Source organism: Danio aesculapii, chromosome 9 (assembly GCF_903798145.1).
Source record: "Danio aesculapii chromosome 9, fDanAes4.1, whole genome shotgun sequence".
Lineage (NCBI taxonomy): Eukaryota > Metazoa > Chordata > Actinopteri > Cypriniformes > Danionidae > Danio > Danio aesculapii.
In genome coordinates this window covers 3,371,641-3,389,744 of record NC_079443.1, presented here as the reverse complement: position 1 = coordinate 3,389,744, position 18,104 = coordinate 3,371,641, and the positions used below count along the sequence as shown (strand labels likewise).

Genomic DNA, 18,104 nt, shown 5'->3' with positions numbered 1-18,104 from the left:
ATATGCAGAAGGACTTTAAGTTACAGTAACACAGTTAAAGCACTTCAATTGAACTGTATGCCATTACAAAATGGCTGGGTTTAAGGTCTGTTTCCTATAAAAATCAATGATCTACACTGCCTGATTGATATACAATACATAGTGGGTCTCAAGACTGTACAAGAAGCACTGCATTAAATACCATTGTTCCGCACCATGTCTCTTAACACACTATTTTCAATGAGTTTCTGTGCTAGCCTGATGCTACTGGTGGATATTTAACTGGAGAATATTCAACTGATTATATTTTAATTACATTACAAACTTCATCTGAAGGCAGAGGTTGTAAAAGATCACCTACCAAAAAAACGACTGAACTTTACCAGCAGTGGAAAGAGCGGTGACCAGAGCGTCTGCTGTGTGTTGATGTTGGCTGCAGAGCTCCACAGCACCGTGTGAACTGCTGCAGTAATGTCTGATTACTCTGCGTTTAACTATTAAGGCTAGGACACACCAATCTGACGCCACACAACTAGCACCAATGAAGCCCAACAGTGTTGTTTTCTCACATCTGGACCAAAAGCACACCGAGCCAAATAGAAAGATAGTGTCCCAGCATTTAAAGGATAGCTGTCTAAAAATTAAAAGATGGTGCTGTTTGCTTTGCATATAGCTGTACTCTGCTTGCATTCAATTCTTTACATATACCACTTTAAATTATATTACATAAATAATCTTTAATAAAGTTGTGTTTATATTAATATTGTGACCTACAAGTTAACTTGCATGTCGATCACACAAGCACACTTCTTTGCATTAGTGTACAGTTAATAACTATCATGTGGTGTCATCTGGTGTTAAAAACTAGCTTAGAGCGCCATCTGCTGTTCAAAACTAGCCTAGAGCGCCGTTTGCTGTTCAAAACTATCCTAGAGCACAATCTACGGTTCAAAACTAGCCTAGAGCACCGTTTGCTGTTCAAAACTATCCTAGAGCACAATCTACAGTTCAAAACTAGCCTATAGCTCTGTTTGCTGTTCAAAACTAGCCTAGAGCGCCGTCTGCTGTTCAAAACTAGCCTAGAACACAATCTACTGTTCAAAACTAGCCTATAGCTCTGTTTGCTGTTCAAAACTAGCCTAGAGAGCCGTCTGCTGTTCAAAACTAGCCTAGAGCACCGTTTGCTGTTCAAAACTATCCTAGAGCACAATCTACTGAACAAAACTAGTCTAGAGCGCCGTTTGCTGTTCAAAACTATCCTAGAGCACAATCTACTGTTCAAAACTAGCCTATAGCGTTGTTTGCTGTTCAAAACTAGCCTAGAGCATAGTCTACTGTCAAAAACTAGCTTAGAGCGCCGTCTGCTGTTCAAAACTAGCCTAGAGCGCTGTTTGCTGTTCAAAACTATCCTAGAGCACAATCTACTGTTCAAAACTAGCCTATAGCTCTATTTGCTGTTCAAAACTAGCCTAGAGAGCCGTCTGCTGTTCAAAACTAGCCTAGAGCACCGTTTGCTGTTCAAAACTATCCTAGAGCACAATCTACTGAACAAAACTAGTCTAGAGCGCCGTTTGCTGTTCAAAACTATCCTAGAGCACAATCTACTGTTCAAAACTAGCCTATAGCGTTGTTTGCTGTTCAAAACTAGCCTAGAGCATAGTCTACTGTCAAAAACTAGCTTAGAGCGCCGTCTGCTGTTCAAAACTAGCCTAGAGCGCTGTTTGCTGTTCAAAACTATCCTAGAGCACAATCTACTGTTCAAAACTAGCCTATAGCAATGTTTGCTGTTTAAAACTAGCCTAGAGAGCCGTCTGCTGTTCAAAACTAGCTTAGAGCGTCGTTTGCTGTTTAAAACTAGCCTAGAGCGCCGTTTGCTGTTCAAAACTATCCTAGAGCACAATCTACTGTTCAAAACTAGCCTATAGCGTCGTTTGCTGTTCAAAACTAGCCTAGAGCATAGTCTACTGTCAAAAACTAGCTTAGAGCGCCGTCTGCTGTTCAAAACTAGCCTAGAGCGCTGTTTGCTGTTCAAAACTATCCTAGAGCACAATCTACTGTTCAAAACTAGCATATAACGATGTTTGCTGTTTAAAACTAGCCTAGAGAGCCGTCTGCTGTTCAAAACTAGCCTATAGCGTCGTTTGCTGTTCAAAACTATCCTAGAGCACAATCTACTGTACAAAACTAGCCTATAGCGTCGTTTGCTGTTCAAAACTAGCCTAGAGCATAGTCTACTGTCAAAAACTAGCTTAGAGCGCCGTCTGCTGTTCAAAACTAGTCTAGAGCGCTGTTTGCTGTTCAAAACTATCCTAGAGCACAATCTACTGTTCAAAACTAGCCTATAGCAATGTTTGCTGTTTAAAACTAGCCTAGAGAGCAGTCTGCTGTTCAAAACTAGCTTAGAGCGTCGTTTGCTGTTCAAAACTAGCCTAGAGCATAGTCTGCTGTCAAAAACTAGCCTATAGCGATGTTTGGTGTTCAAAACTGGCCTAGAGCACAGTCTGCTGTTAAAAACTAGCCTAGAGTGTCGTCTACTGTCAAAAACTAGAAAAACAAAAGCTAGAAATGCGGATGATCGCGTACCGTACAGCTAGCATTGCAAGGCTCAAAGATATTTTGTAGTGTGCAATTTAACACGATTGCCACTACGAGTCGCCAATGGAAATAAAACAAACACGCACAACAAATACACGTACGCCAGACAGGAAGTTGGCTTTGGACCAACGCACATTCATCGATAGTAAATCCAAACGCGAGCGTGAAATCTGACGTATACGCAAAGTTTTTGTGCGTACGCAGCGTTGATGCATGATATTTTGGGCAGATTTGGAACGTCATTGGACAAGCAACCAGTAGAAACATGCAAACCAGTTGAGTTCTCCTAAACCAAAGCTATAAATCATTTACTGCTGATTTCCTGTGTAATAACAGTTGACATACTATGCTAAAACACGCAACAGGAGCCTCGCAGACTACAACCAGAGGATTAAACCTCTTTCGCTCTGACGTAAAGACAGGAAGATATCCAGACTGCCACGACTTTATCATGTTTCATTTACACAACATCTCCAAACTATTGAAAAGAGCAAAAGACCAATAGTGAAGGCTTGAATCCCCCAGTTCTGAACCCACATCCACTGCAACAATGCAAGCAGTCTTCAACTTGACATGTTAAGACCAAGATGAAACACAATGGTGGAAAAAAAATGCCTCCCTCAAGCCAGGACAAGACCTGTTTACACACTTACACACCTTCATTTCACAATCCCAGAGAAATAGAGACGGTAACTGAGAGCAGAGTATGAGGTGGTGTGTTTCAGAGATACCAACTAGCAGATCATCGATTCAATTGAATTGTATATACAGAACAACAAATGAATATCGTGTAATTTAGGAAACGAATAATAAAACAATACATTGAATAAAAAACACGTACAAACAATTCCAAACTGACTTACTTCAGCAGCATTAACACGTTATACATTTACACAGTGCATGAGTCAAATGAAGCCTGTTGCCCTCCCTTAAGATATTCATCCATGTGCATACAGAAATACTAAAGTTCCAGGTTCCCTCTCATCAAATATTTATTACATCGCATATTTATTATACATTTAGATATTATACATGTATTTAAACGTTTATTATTATTTACGTTAGCTCCCTTATATCTCTTAACAGTTTAAAACTAAGAGCATACGCTATGATAAAGGTACATTTCGCACAAATGTAAATAGCCGCTCCTAAACCATGCTAACGTATGGATTGTCACCCTTCGTAACTAAAAATGCAATTTTGGTGGAAAAACGTATATCCTTTATTAAGTTTAGAGTGTGGAGCGATAGAATGTCAGTCCACAAGACAATAAACATCCGCTGTAAATGGTAAAGAGGTAGTGAAAACTATAGCGTATCCAACTTCATTGGATCCAGCTGGAAGTATGGATACGCAACTATCGCTCTACCGGATGTGCGTTCGACAGTCCGTGATAAAGGCCAATGGCATGCACTGGATAAAAGTCCTAGACCACGTGCAAATTTCACAACAATTGTTTTATTATACATGTACACATTTATCTGTATATATATTCATTGTTTATTTTGTTCAATTTTATTTTATTTTTTTTACTACAATTGAACTGTATGCCATTACAAAATGGCTGGATTTAAGGTCTGTTTCCTAGAAAAATCAATGATCTACACTGCCTGATTGATATACAATATATAGTGGGTCTCAAGGCTGTACAAGAAGCACTGCATTAAATACCATTGTTCCGCACCATGTCTCTTAACACACTATTTTCAATGAGTTTCTGTGCTAGCCTGATGCTACTGGTGGATATTTAACTGGAGAATATTTAACTGATTATATTTGAATTACATTACAACATCAACGCTGTAAAAGTAACTGTATTAAATTAAAAAAAATTCACATTAACCTTTGAACCAGAGCTTTATTGGTAAGGGAAAAAAAGGGAAAAGTCCTAGACCACGTGCAAATTTCACAACAATTGTACACATTTATCTGTGCATATATTCGTTGTTTATTTTGTTCATTTTTATTTTATTTTTTATATATTTTACCTAATATTGTTGTTTTTCTTAAGTGTTTTGAGTTGCGTGTATGTAGGAAAAGTGCTATCCATTCATTCATTCATTCTCCTTCGGCTTAGTCTCTATTTCCAATTCAGAGGTTGCCACAGCGGAATGAACCGCCAGCTATTCCAGCTTATGTTTTACGCAGCGGATGCCTTTCCGGTCGCAACACAGTATTGATAAACACCCATACAAACTCATTCACAAACTATAGACAACTTAGTTTATTCAGTTCACCTATATCACAAGGTGCAAACCGGAGCACCCATGGGAAAGCCACGCCAACACTGGGAGAACATGTAAACTCCACACAGAAATGCCTCCTGGCCCAGTCGGGACTCGAACCAGTGACCTTTCTGCTGTGAGGCAACGGTGCTAACCACTGAGCCACCGTGCCACCCAATTTCAGGATCAGACAGGAAAAAACAACATCCATTACAAAAACACCAAGTTAGCAACAAGAAAATACTGAAGGGTAGAGTATCAGAGCTGCTGCAGATATATCCGCACCTGTAAAATCACCCGTGGAAAGACTCAGAGGGTGTCGCACGTTTTCGGAATGAGCCTGGGTTGTAACTTTGCCATCTGAATAAACAAACAAAGACCACTGATCGCTTACTTACCAAATCTATAGCGGCAGGACAATCAACACCAACTGGAGCCGTGTCTTTTTTTAAAAGGAGACGAGCGGCAAATCAGGATTTCACCATTTCCAGATGAGAAAAGCTCTCGGGTAAAAAAAAAAGTTCCGTACAAACGTATTTCGGCCGCGTGTCGCGTGCGCTGTAATTACTGCACTGTTTTGGCAACACAACGTGGCGTCTCTCTGCCGTCTGAACACTGTTTCAGGTAAAAACTGTCTTCGAAGCGATCATGCATATTAATGAAGATGCACCTCATTCATAAGAGCGTGCTGATTGGTTTGAACCAAGTCTTACTCATGAATTAATGCTGCACACTCAGAGACGTCACGATGCACTCCCAGGTACAAACGTCCACTCTCCACGCTGGGAATTCACGCAAGGATCTTAATTACCGTGATGCGGGTTCAAAAATTAGTTTCAAACCGGTAGATCGAATTTGCTCGAAGTAACGCAAAAACAACCAATTTTCACTTTTTTTGTGAAATATGTGTGTCCTAATAGTGTTTTTAGCAGCGTGAGACACATATATGACTGTCGGCAGCTCAATAAAGGTGTTTTGGTGTTTCGTGACCCTTTAAAGGGACTCAAATCAACACAATTGTTGAGCTTTGTGGGGGACAACTTAATTTTATTATGTTCAATCTACTTAAAAAAAACAATTAAGTAATCAATTTATGTTGGGACAAGTGTATTTGTGTTTCTGCAGTGCATTTAACATACTTCTCCAATGGAAAATGCAAATATTATGGATGTCAATGGTTACAGGGTTCGAACATTTTCCAAATTGACAAAACAGCTTTGGAATAAGCAAATTTGAGGAATTGATAACAGAATGTACGTTTTTGTGTGAACTATCCCTTTAAAATCTCACCGAACATGCGAAATACTTCATGCAGAGAACTTCAAACAGCTTGTAAGAGATCGAAATGAAGATAAGATACAATGAATGCTGTTTTTCACTGACGTCCTCTACTACAGCACACCTGCTTTGAGTGCGGGACAGTACAGAGACTGTCCATCCCAGGTGCTGCAATGGCAACTTGCCACCACCATGGCAGCACTGTTTATTCCTCATGTCTTAATGGTAAACACTGCGTTGATCATTACCAGCAAAGGTGTGAAAGACATTCCGGAGGTTTAAGAATGCAGTCGGGGGAAATTATTAACTTGAACACAGATTAATAGACGTTAAATGTCTCGAAGGCTTGATCGGACAAAAGAGCAGCGCAGCAAAGCAGATCAGGACCATATGCCCGTGGCAGGCTGCCACAGGACCAGACCAGAGTGTGTTGGTGTGTGAGATACAAGGACAGCACTTTGAGCACTCAGTAGTGTCTGTTAGAGCTGTGTTTCAGCGATATCTAGGGATGGGTTTTGTTATGGTTTTAACGATTTTACTATTATCGATTCCACTCAAGCCTAGTTCACACTGCATGACTTTAAACATCGGCGGATCACTGCCATTTACACTACATGACTTGATTTTGTGTCTTTTAATCGTCGTGGTGTTCACACTACTGCGACACTACGCAAACGATCCACACGCTACATGACCTGACAACAGCTCAGTCAAGCTACCAAACCACACCCAATGAAATGTTGAGGGAGGAGTCGTCAGAAACAGTTGAAAACTATTGGCTGCTTGTGTGCTGATGACATCACAGTGTTTCAAGCTTTCAAGGGAGCATTTAAAAACATCGTCAATCCGCTGAGCGGATCGATCACTCATCTGCAAAGTCCAAGTGGATCGATGTGGCTTTAACACTAGAACTACGAAGGCAGTCTGAGAGTTTTTAATTTTTGTAATTTAATAACTCTTTGAAATAAAACTAACATATCTAAACACCCTGACGATTGCTAAATATCTGTGTATTTCTTTCTAACATTGTTATTTTTTTTTATTTAGCATTATCTTTATTTAGCATTTCTACCTTTAATTACCATATTGGTCAAAATGACTGCATGCATGTCTGCTACTTTGTGCTGTGACTTTAAATATACATGAATTTTATGCCTAGCACTTCCTGCTAACATAACCATAACTTTCTGATAGCAAAAACATTAAATTACTTCAGATTTATCTTTCAAATCAGCATATTGTGTGCAGCGAAATAGCTCCTGTTTGAAAGTGAAAATGAAAGCGAACCCCAGACAGCATGTTCCAGTATCTTAACTACATATTTATAGGCTGTATTACCAAAAGGATAATATTTTAGGGTAATGGTGTCATCGAATATGATGACAGACATTCAGAGCTTAATTTTAATATGTCAATAGAAGCATTGAATGTAAATATGACATAATGACGTTTTATAGGAGAACGGTCAGAATGAGCAGTATGGTAATTCTAATAGTTACAGAATTCTAGTTCCCCTGTTAATATAGCCGACTCTCATGTCCGTGTTAACACAGAATGAAGCGAGTGCATCGATGCCCATTCTGGCCAATCACAGACGTTTCTGTTGAGCTCCTGAGCACACAGGCATTCAGCTTATGCTGATATGCTCTCATTGGCTGCAGCTCGTCACTACATCTGACCGCATGCGGGGTCGAGTCGGCAGACTGCGCTGAAATATTCAGCATGCTAGATATTGGATTTCCATCTTCGAGGTGTCAGCGACACTTCAGTGAGCCTCTTTGATGCGTTGTTCAGTAGTTCACACATAAAGACTGGCGAGCGCCGTGCACCCGCAGAATTCTTCCCGATCACAGCCCGATCTGTCGGCGAGCTTCTAAATCGGGCTCAAATCAGGCTTATAATCCTGTAGTGTGAACTAGGCTTTACAGGTTTCTTGAGAGGAAGACCAGGCTGTCTACCGTTTCAGTCTTTAGAGATGCTCGTTGCGATCATTTGATGCGCTTTGCACCACTCTCTGTATTACGCTGCCTGACTGCTAGGGTTTCAACCAGGTCCGCTACTGACGTAATGCTCGTGTTCAAACCAAACTAAGATTGGCACGGTTTTTCACATGGCAGGTTTTTACATCCTTCATACATGTTTTGAGTTTATCGACTTAATAAGGGAATATGTCTTGACAATCCACACAGACGTGACTTAGTAAAGCGTGACGTCATGTTTAATTTTAATTGTTGCATTAATCTGTATGTCAATATCCTCGTCAGGCAGCGCTGGAGCAGAGTGAGGGAGTGGACCAAAGCGCGTCAAACGAAAGGTATTAACAAAAGAAAAATACACAACTTAAGACACTTAAATGCTTGTATTTGTTGTATTTGCACCAGCTCTGTGATGCACGTCCACAACTTCATGCATTGGGTTAAATTAGGCTGTCCAGTCTCCGTGTTCAGTCCGTTACTACCATGGCTGAAACAGGCAGTCAGGCAGTATAATACAGAGAGTGGACCAAAGCGCATTTGGTACGATTATAATGCGTCTAATCTTTTTTATAAAAAAAATCAATAAATAAATAAATACTTTTTTTTTTTTTTTAATCGCGATACCTCGATTTAATAAGAAATGAAATCATCTTAAAACGTAAATTAGAATTAATCGAAATAAATCAAAACAATCGCCCAGCCCTAGTTGAGGTAATGCTTTGGGTGAACTATCCCTTTAAATGGTTGGCAAGTTGAGCCATTTATGGCAACTAATTGAAATGTTTTAAAGATAAAGATATTTAAATGAAATCAAAAAGTTTTGATTAGTACCGACTTGCATTTGTATAGACAAACAAAAAAAGGCTTTTATTTTAACATTTTTCTTACGTTCTCAAACTAACTTCTGTATTCAAGAGAAGAAGCAAAACTATAAATTATCATATATTTACATTTTTGGTCAACCTTCAGTTTTAATCACAATTTTGAAGAAACCTTCCACTTTTTTGGGGGGGAACAGGCTCATTTTACAGAGTTTAACAATTGAGTTTGACCATTTCAGCACTTTTAGCTTAGCATAGACCATTGAATCGGATTAGACCATCAGCATCTCTCTCTAAAAAGATTTAAGAGTTTTGATAATTTTCCTATTTAAAGCCTGACTCTTCTGTAGTCACATGACATACTACGACCAGTATGCTCAACAGCGCTCAAATGTTAGTGGCAAATGGATGTTTTTAGAAAATCAGTACTGAACTAGATACTTTTGAGTATCGAAAAGTAAGCATTCTACAAAATATCTTCTTGTGTGTTCAACAGAATAAAAAAAACTCAAAGGTTTAAAACCACACGAGGGTCAGCGCCAATAGCCTAGTGGTTAAGTGCGCTGCCATTTAGCACCATGGTGCTCACGGCGACTTGAGTTCGATTTCCGGCTCAAGGTCCCTTGCCGACCCTTCCCCTCTCACTGCTCCCAATACTTTCCTGTCTGCAACCTCCACTGTCCTTTCCAAATAAAGGTGAAAACCCCAAAAAAAAAAATATTATTAAAAAACACACAAAGAAAGATAAAATTTTTGGGTGAACTACACCTTTAAATATTGCATGGGGAAAATTGAGCCATTTCTAAAAACTAAATGAAAGATATAGGTATTTTAATTAAATCAAAAAGTTTTGATTAGTACCGACTTCCATTTGTATGGACAAACAAAACAAGACTTTTATTTTCAAAATATTCTTCCATTATCAAACTAGCTTCTGTTTTCAAAAGAAGAAGCAAAACCATGATAAATATCATATATTTACACTTTTGGTCAACTTTCAGTAGGACTGTTGGATTAATCGAAATTGAATTGCAATTGCGATTTGAAACGATGCGATTAGCTAATCTCAAGGGGCTGCGATTTGAAATATTTATGTATCATTTAATTTCCCCGCCCAGAGAAAATGCACGACTGCTCAGCGTGACAAATTCCTGTTCAAATAGATACGGTTCAGAATTCACACGAAAGTAAATACTGTAATAAACCTCAAATTACTTTAAACCAGGTTAAACATATATGGGCGTCACGGTGGCGCAGTGGGTAGCACAATTGCCTCACAGCAAGAAGGTCACTGGTTTGAGCCCTGGCTGGGTTAGTTGGCGTTTCTGTGTGTTCTCTCCCTGTGGGTTTTCTCCGGGTACTCAAGTCTCTCCCAAAGTCCTGGATAAGTTGGCGGTTCATTCCGCTGTGGCGACCCCCTGATTAATAAGGGACTAAGCCGGAAAGAAAATGAATGAATAAACGAATATGGAAAACAAAGTGTGCTTAATAGAAAAAAGCTTACTTTATTTACAATGCTATAAAAAGACCTTTTATAAATAGGATCTAAAGATGTTAATCAAACATTAGACCACATGTAGGCCTTTACTAGAGCAAGACTTTTCAACTCAAGTTGTAAAATAAGCCTGTAATGTTCCTTTAAATAGTCCCATTTCATAGCTTTCTTTCATTGTATTTATTTATTTACCAGACCCGCATCACGACTCACCCAACATGACTTCTTCAGAGGAAGCCTTCGCTGATACAACATGGATCTATGCCAACATACTTTTCGAATATTTACCTTCCACGTTTCAGGACAGCCCTCTGTCTCTCGATGAACCACAATGTAAACAGCATTTCTAAAAATATTCAACCCCCAAACAAATGTTCTGCAATGAGCCCTGCTGTTGCCCAACTGTTGTCAGAACTTTGACCTCAGGCCTCACAGACAGAAATCTCCTTCCAAAACCACCATGGTGCTCATAAATAGACATATGCTGATGATATTTAATTATTCAACGTATCGTGATAACGAACATGCACAATAATGATATCATGGGTACTTCATAATACCAGGAATAAGTATTAGTGCTGAGCAAAAATGACTAACATCCAAAATAAAAGGTTGTTTTGACAATTTAAGTGTGTGAGCTGCTGTGTATATGTATTATGTATATGTAAATACACACATGCAGGCATATATTTGTGAAAATGCATATGAAATATATGTGTATATGATACAAATTATAGCTAGATTTAAATATATTTTATAACAAAATTGTTTTGTATTGTTTGTTTCTATGTATTTGTGTGTATCAAAATTGTCCCAGGACTGCTGTTCAAAAGTTTTAGGAAAACTTTCATGAATATCTACTTCAAATGATGACTACTGTATGTAAATAAATAATAAATAAATATATATATATATATATATATATATATATATATATATATATAATATATACACATACATACATATATATATATATATATATATATATATATATATATATACACATATACATATATATATATATATATATATATATATATATATATATATATATACATATACATATATATATATATATATATATATATATATATATATATATATATATACATACATACATATACATATACATATATATATATATATATATATATATATATATATATATATATATACATACATACATATACATATACACACATATACACACATATACATATATATATATATATATATATATATATATATATATATATATATATATATATATATATATATATATATATATATATATATATATATATATATATATATATATACACACATAAATATATACACATATATACATAAATATATACACATATATACATAAATATATACACATATATATACATATATATACATAAATATATACATATATATACATAAATATATACATATATATACATAAATATATACATATATATACATAAATATATACATATATATATATATATATATGAGCAATTCCAAGAGTTATACGAGCAGAAGAATATCAATCTGCAAACTTTTTTTAATGTTTTAAATTAGGAAAATAAGCCTGCGTTATGAGTTTACGGTCTACAATATACTTTGTAGAAATTCTGTGAATTAGACTGCTCAACTCAAAAGAAACGACACTAATCAAAGACTAAGAGTTGGCTCACTATTAAACAAAAATGACTGATTTGGTTTTATTTGACATTTATGAGGGAAAAGCTTCGTTATGGACGTGACAGATGTGAATAAGCCATTAGTGTGACTTTGGTAAATCAATTATAATAGTTAAAAAACACAAATAGAGACAGTTTTTAGTATTTTTAAAGTTGTGTAAAACACTTGCTTACATATACTCATATATATTATACCCAAACAAACTTTTAATATGGATGCAATTAATCCCGATTAATCTTTGCAGGGCACTAATAATTACTACCCAACACTGATCATGATAATTATATTATACACTCACTGGCCACTTTATTAGGTATACCTTACTTGTACCGACTTGGACCCTCTTTTGCCTTAATCCTTTATGGCATAGATTCAACAAGGTACTGGAAATATTCCTCAGAGATTTTGCTCCATATTGACATGATAGCATCACGCAGTCGCTGCAGATTTGTCAGCTGCACATCCATGATGCAAATCTCCCGTTCCACCACATCCCAAAGGTGCTCTATTGGATTGAGATATGGTGACTGTGGAGGACATTTAGGTTCAGTGAACTAATTGTCATCTTTGAGAAACCAGTCTGAGATGATTTGTGCTTTATGACATGGTGTGTTATCCTGCTGGAAGTAGCCACTAGAAGATGGAGACACTGTGGTCATAAAGGGATGGACATGGTCAGCAGCAATACTCAGATAGGCTGTGGGGTTGACACAATGCTCAGTTGGTGCTAATGGGCCCAAAGTGTGCCAAGAAAATATCCCCCACACCATTACAGCAGCCTGAACTGTTGATACAAGGCAGGATGGATCAATACTTTTTTCAGACCATTCTCTGTAAATCCTAGAGATGGTTGTGTGTGAAAATCCCAGTAGATCAGCAGTTTCTGAAATACTCAGACCAGCCCATCTGGCACCAACAACCATGCCACGTTCAAAGTCACTTAAATCCCCTTTCTTCCTCATTCTGATGCTCGGTTTGAACTGCAGCAGATCGTCTTGACCATGTCTACAAGCCTCAATACATTGAGTTGCTGCCATGGGATTGGCTGATTATAAATTTCTGTTAACGAGCAGTTGGACATGTGTACCTAATAAAGTGGCCAGTCAGTGTAAATAACTAAACACGAAAAATAATCGCTTTACTTTTTTTTTTTTTTTAAGGAAAAGTAATTTAATTAGAGTAACTAGTTACTTTGTAACTAATTACACCCTACACTGCTCATGCTAAAAGATTCAGCAACTAATCACGACAAAAACGATAGCAGAAGCCTACTTCATGAATTAAAAACAATCAAAAGGAGGAGCAGAATTTCATTTCCAACACAGTAACTGAAATGACATTACATAACAATGAAAAGTAATCCCTTTACTGCAAAAAAAGTAATCTAATTACAGCAACTAGTTACTTTGTAACCAATTACACCCAACGCTGATCAAGCAATTAATCACAACAACAACAGAAAATAAAAACAAACAAAAAAATCCTACTGGATAACAGAACATTTCCCACACAGAGCGTTTCAATTCCCTTCAGTGATGTCAGAATAAGGAAAAACGGCCATCACTCACCCGTATCGGCTTAGTGGAGAATCTGATGGTTCTTCTTGAAGGCCGTTCCTCATCCTCTGACAAACCAGGAACCTCATCATATTCCTCATCTTCATCCTTCTGTTTATCCTCAACCGCTTCCGCTTCCTTATCATCCACAAACGCTGCGTTCTCAAAACTATAAAACACCGGAGACGTTTTCCCACACTCATCAGGATCCTCCTGTTCGCTTTCTTCATCTTCATCATTATCATCTTCATCATTATCATCATCATCTTCATGACAGCTACTCCTCCTCTTCTGTACGCTCTCCTCCACCTCTTCTTCTTGATCCGACTCCCTGTTCTTGGTCTCTTCTAATAAACACACACTTTTCTCCGGGGATTTGTCTCCTGTGTGATTCACATCATCTACTGGTGCCTCAGATTTAAGTTCCCTTTGTAGCTTCACCTCAGTCATAACATCCTCCAATAAATCATCATCATCATCTTCGCTCTCTGAGGATTCATTCTGGACCACCACCAGCTCAGCCCGCACCACTCCTGCTCCAGCAGGGTCCAAACACTGCTCACGAGAGGAACTGCCAATTATGTGGTTCTCACTTTTGGGTTCCTCCGGACTCCAGGACGGTTTACAGGGACTACTAGGTGATTTGGGATCTGTTGTGGATTCGTTGGTGGTGGATGGTTGAACCAAATCACTCCCAGATGATGATGATGAACGTTTAAACGGGATATGATTGGTGGACGGCGAATTAAGTTCACCAGTGCTGGACGAGGAGGATAGTTTGACTGAAACTGGGCTGATGTTGGATATTGGGTCGGATGTAGGCGAGAATGGTTTGGGTGAAGAGTCAGCGTTCAGGGGTTTCTGTGTTGAATCAGTAGCAGGTGAGCTTGTTTTTTGGAAACTTGCTCTTATAGGGCTGCTCGATTTCTCAGGGATCACCTGCGTTGACTCTTTATTATCACCATCCACAATAAAGTTCTCCAGTCGTCTGGAAATGGGTCCGGCGTTTAGTGATAATCTGTTGACCTGTTTGGACTCGTCATTGCCCTTTTCATCTGAGACGCTCCTCACAGGTGATATTGGAGGGGTTTTAATGGCACTATTGGTGTTGATGTTTTCTGAAGATCCAAAGGATCTCCTGGACCCACGAACCCCCTCATCGGGAACTTTCCCATGGGACAGTCGTGTCGACGATCTTCCAGGGATCAGCCTTTCTGTAGCAGGCTGATCTTTAATGCCTCTCTCAAAGAGCTTTCTGGTCACTGAGAATTTCTCCGCCAGGGCGACTTTATCGATCTCCACTTCCTCTGCTTTTGGAGTTCTGTCAGTGTTCTGCGATTCTTGGCTGTTGGCACTATTTGGTTTGCTGGTGTTAACTGCAAACTTGGACACTGGAGATACTGGGGATACCGGAGAAGCATCCTGGCTCTCCTGAGGTTGCTGGCCATCCATTTGCAGGAAGATATTCTTGATTTTGTTCACTCTGTTGCCAAACGGCCTCCCCCTGGAGTCCTCCCTAGGGTCGCTGGCCCCATTAGCATACGATTTGGCCTCGCTGTCGGATTTGGTCCCATCAAAAGAGCACTTAATGGCGTGGAAGTCCGACTTGTAGGCATTTCTATGCGGGGACGCGCTCCGCAGGGTGCGTTCACCCTTGCTCTCAGCTTTGATCATCTTATTTTCAATGACTCTCAAAATGTACTACTTTAAAACTGTATGTTTTTAGGTCCGTGTATCTTCAGTCGGACAATGGCCCTTCAGAGTCTCCCTGATACATTGTATTGAGTCCCCGCGCTCATCTGAGAGGAAAGAAAAAAACAAAACAATGTTACACCGAAACCAGCGCCTGCGTTATAACGCGATTTAACAGCGCGAGCACGCTAAAACCTTCATGTATGAGGTAAAATCTATTCGACATTCATTCGCAAGATCAAATAAACGCTTCTCTCTTTTCCTTTACTCAGATCAAAACTTTCCAGCAGTGATTTGCAGGAAGATCTCCTTGGCTGAATATCTGACAGAGCTCAAACACTTGAGATATAAGTTGTACAGATGTACAAATGTGTCTGGGATGATAAAGGAACAGCGCGATCACTGTTAAACCTGCCCACCAAAACCACTAAAGCTGCTTCAGTGGGACTCGTCGTGGAACAATAGCTCCGCATTGGTCCCAACAAATGCTCCAAATAAAGTTTGGGAAATCGCGTTAGAAACTACTACAGCTTCTGCATCCAGCGAGTCCTCGGCTTGTCTTACCTTCACGGATATCTCGCTGTCTACGGGCGCCGGTTCTTCTGCTGTGTGTAATTTAGATCCTCAACCATGTCATTTGTTGCACCGCCATGGTTCTCCAACGTAGTCCTGTCCGACTCACAAACGAATCGTTCAATTGAGTCAGTTCGCTTTAATGACTCGGTTTAAATGATTCGCAGAGGCAGAGTTTTGCTTTGGAGTAAAACTTTAGTTGAATTTTATATATTTTAAGCAAAATGTATAATCACTATTATATATATAAAGAACTAGAATCTTAGAATGGCAACCAAATAGATATTATTTTGGGGATAGATATGTAATGTTTCGCAAAACAACATGGACTGTGAATATATTACAATCTTTTTACAATAGTTATATATAGTTAACCATATATTAGGCCTGTTTAAAATCTACAATAATTTTTGGGTGAGACAGACCCCCAAAAGATGAAATTGAACTCAAAATTTACCTAAGGTATTTTTGAAGACAGTTGGAAACCAGTTACCATTGTCTTCAAAAAATACCTTATTTTGTGGTCCTCAAACAGGTTTGTAACAAGCGTGAGTAGCCTAAATGACGACAGAATTTTCCGTTTTGCGTGAACTATCCCTTTAAGAGCGCGCTTAAAGCGATTAACCGCTGAATTGTGTTATTAGAAGCGACTCGCTAAACCGAACAGTCCGAGCGAATCGATTCGCCAAATGAATCAAACTCCCGTACGCAACTCCGCCGTCTCTTCCCTTTTGAACTCACACACACTTCACAGACCTGTCGCACCGCTGCGCGCTCCCGTCTCCGCTCTATCTGGCGGGAGCGAGCACACGAGCACATTCCTGGGCTGCTATTAATCCCAACCCCCTTCCCGACTGCGAGTTCAGTTTGCTAATCCTACTATAGCGAAGCTCTGGCTAATGAATATTAATTAGCCAGCAGTGACGTTGCTTGCAAACCTGTACGGAGTGTCCAGTCACAAAAGACCTAATTAATATTCATTGGCCAAACCTGTGTTAAATATGTAAAAATAAGACGTAATAAATAACTAATTTAACTGTTTGAATTAAGTTTATACTAATAAAAATATATTATAATAATTAACTGTACTAATAAAAGTTTAAATAAAATTATGTTAAATTATATTTATATTATATTTAGATGTATATTATTATTATATGAAATTATATTTAATTATATTAAAAGTTTCAGTTATAATTTAGCTTATTAAGGGTTTATCTCCCTTGAGCTTTTTATTTTTTGTATTTATTATTCATATTTTTTCGCAGCTACATATTTATTCATTAGCCAATGACACTCCTTAAACTTATTCACCTATTATATTGATAAACTTATTATATTTAAGGTCATTCTACAATAAATTAGCTTACTGTTTTTGCAAAAAGTAGGCATATGTGCTCCTCAAGGTGTTGCATTTGACTGATTAAAAATATACCAAATACATATAACGTAATAATATTATAGGCGATGCGTTTGGTTACGTTGGTAGCGCTTTCGCTTCACAGCAAGAAGGTCGTTGGTTCGAGCCTCGGCTGGGTCTGTTGGCATTTCTGTGTGGAGTTTGCATGTTCTCTGGAAAATCTGGAATCTGTGGGTTTAAAAATATATCAAATTATTGAGAAAAATGACCTTTAATCCAAATTAAGATCTTAGCGATTCACATTACTTATCAAAAAATTACGTTTTGACATATTTGTGGTAGGAAATGTACAAAATATCTTCATATAACTTGATCTTTACTTAATATTCATCCATTCATTTTCTTTTCGGCTTAGTCTCTTTATTAATCTGGGGTCGCCACAGCGGAATGAACCGCCAAGTTATCCAGCACATGTTTTATGCAGCGGATGCCCTTCCAACTGCAACCCATCACTGGGAAACGCCCTTACACACTTATTCACTACGGACAATTTACCCAATTCACCTGAGCACCCGGAGGAAACCAACGCTGAACACGGGGAGAACATGCAAACTCCTCACAGAAACGCCAACTGGCCCAGCCGAGGCTCAAACCAGTGACCTTCTTGCAAGTGAGGTGGACGTGCTACCCACTGCGCCACCATTACTTCATATTCAAATAATTTTTTGCCATAAACAGTTTATTTTCAGTATTCATTTTTGATATCAACAATTGGTTTGTCACTAGTGACAATGTTAATTCTGATATCATGAATGTAATTGGTACTAGTGAGATTAGTCATTTTAGATATCATAAATTACCT

At 38.4% G+C, this 18,104-nt stretch overlaps 1 protein-coding gene across 4 annotated transcripts in view; it reads right to left on the bottom strand.

Moving 5' to 3' along the window:
* The window catches only part of ppp1r9ala (protein phosphatase 1 regulatory subunit 9A-like A), an 83,228-nt gene extending 67,224 nt beyond the window's left edge, over positions 1 to 16,004 (bottom strand). For 2 of the 4 annotated variants that reach the window (XM_056464673.1, XM_056464675.1), the window contains exons 1-2: positions 15,874 to 16,004; positions 13,630 to 15,416 (exon numbers count right to left, since the gene is read on the bottom strand). In XM_056464673.1, coding sequence (XP_056320648.1) covers positions 13,630 to 15,291 — 1,662 coding nt within the window. In that variant the 5' untranslated portion in view covers positions 15,292 to 15,416; positions 15,874 to 16,004. The remainder of the gene's footprint in view (positions 1 to 13,629; positions 15,417 to 15,873) is intronic. The other 2 variants (XM_056464676.1, XM_056464677.1) reach the window with 1 other exon arrangement.
* Positions 16,005 to 18,104: the final 2,100 nt, after the last annotated feature.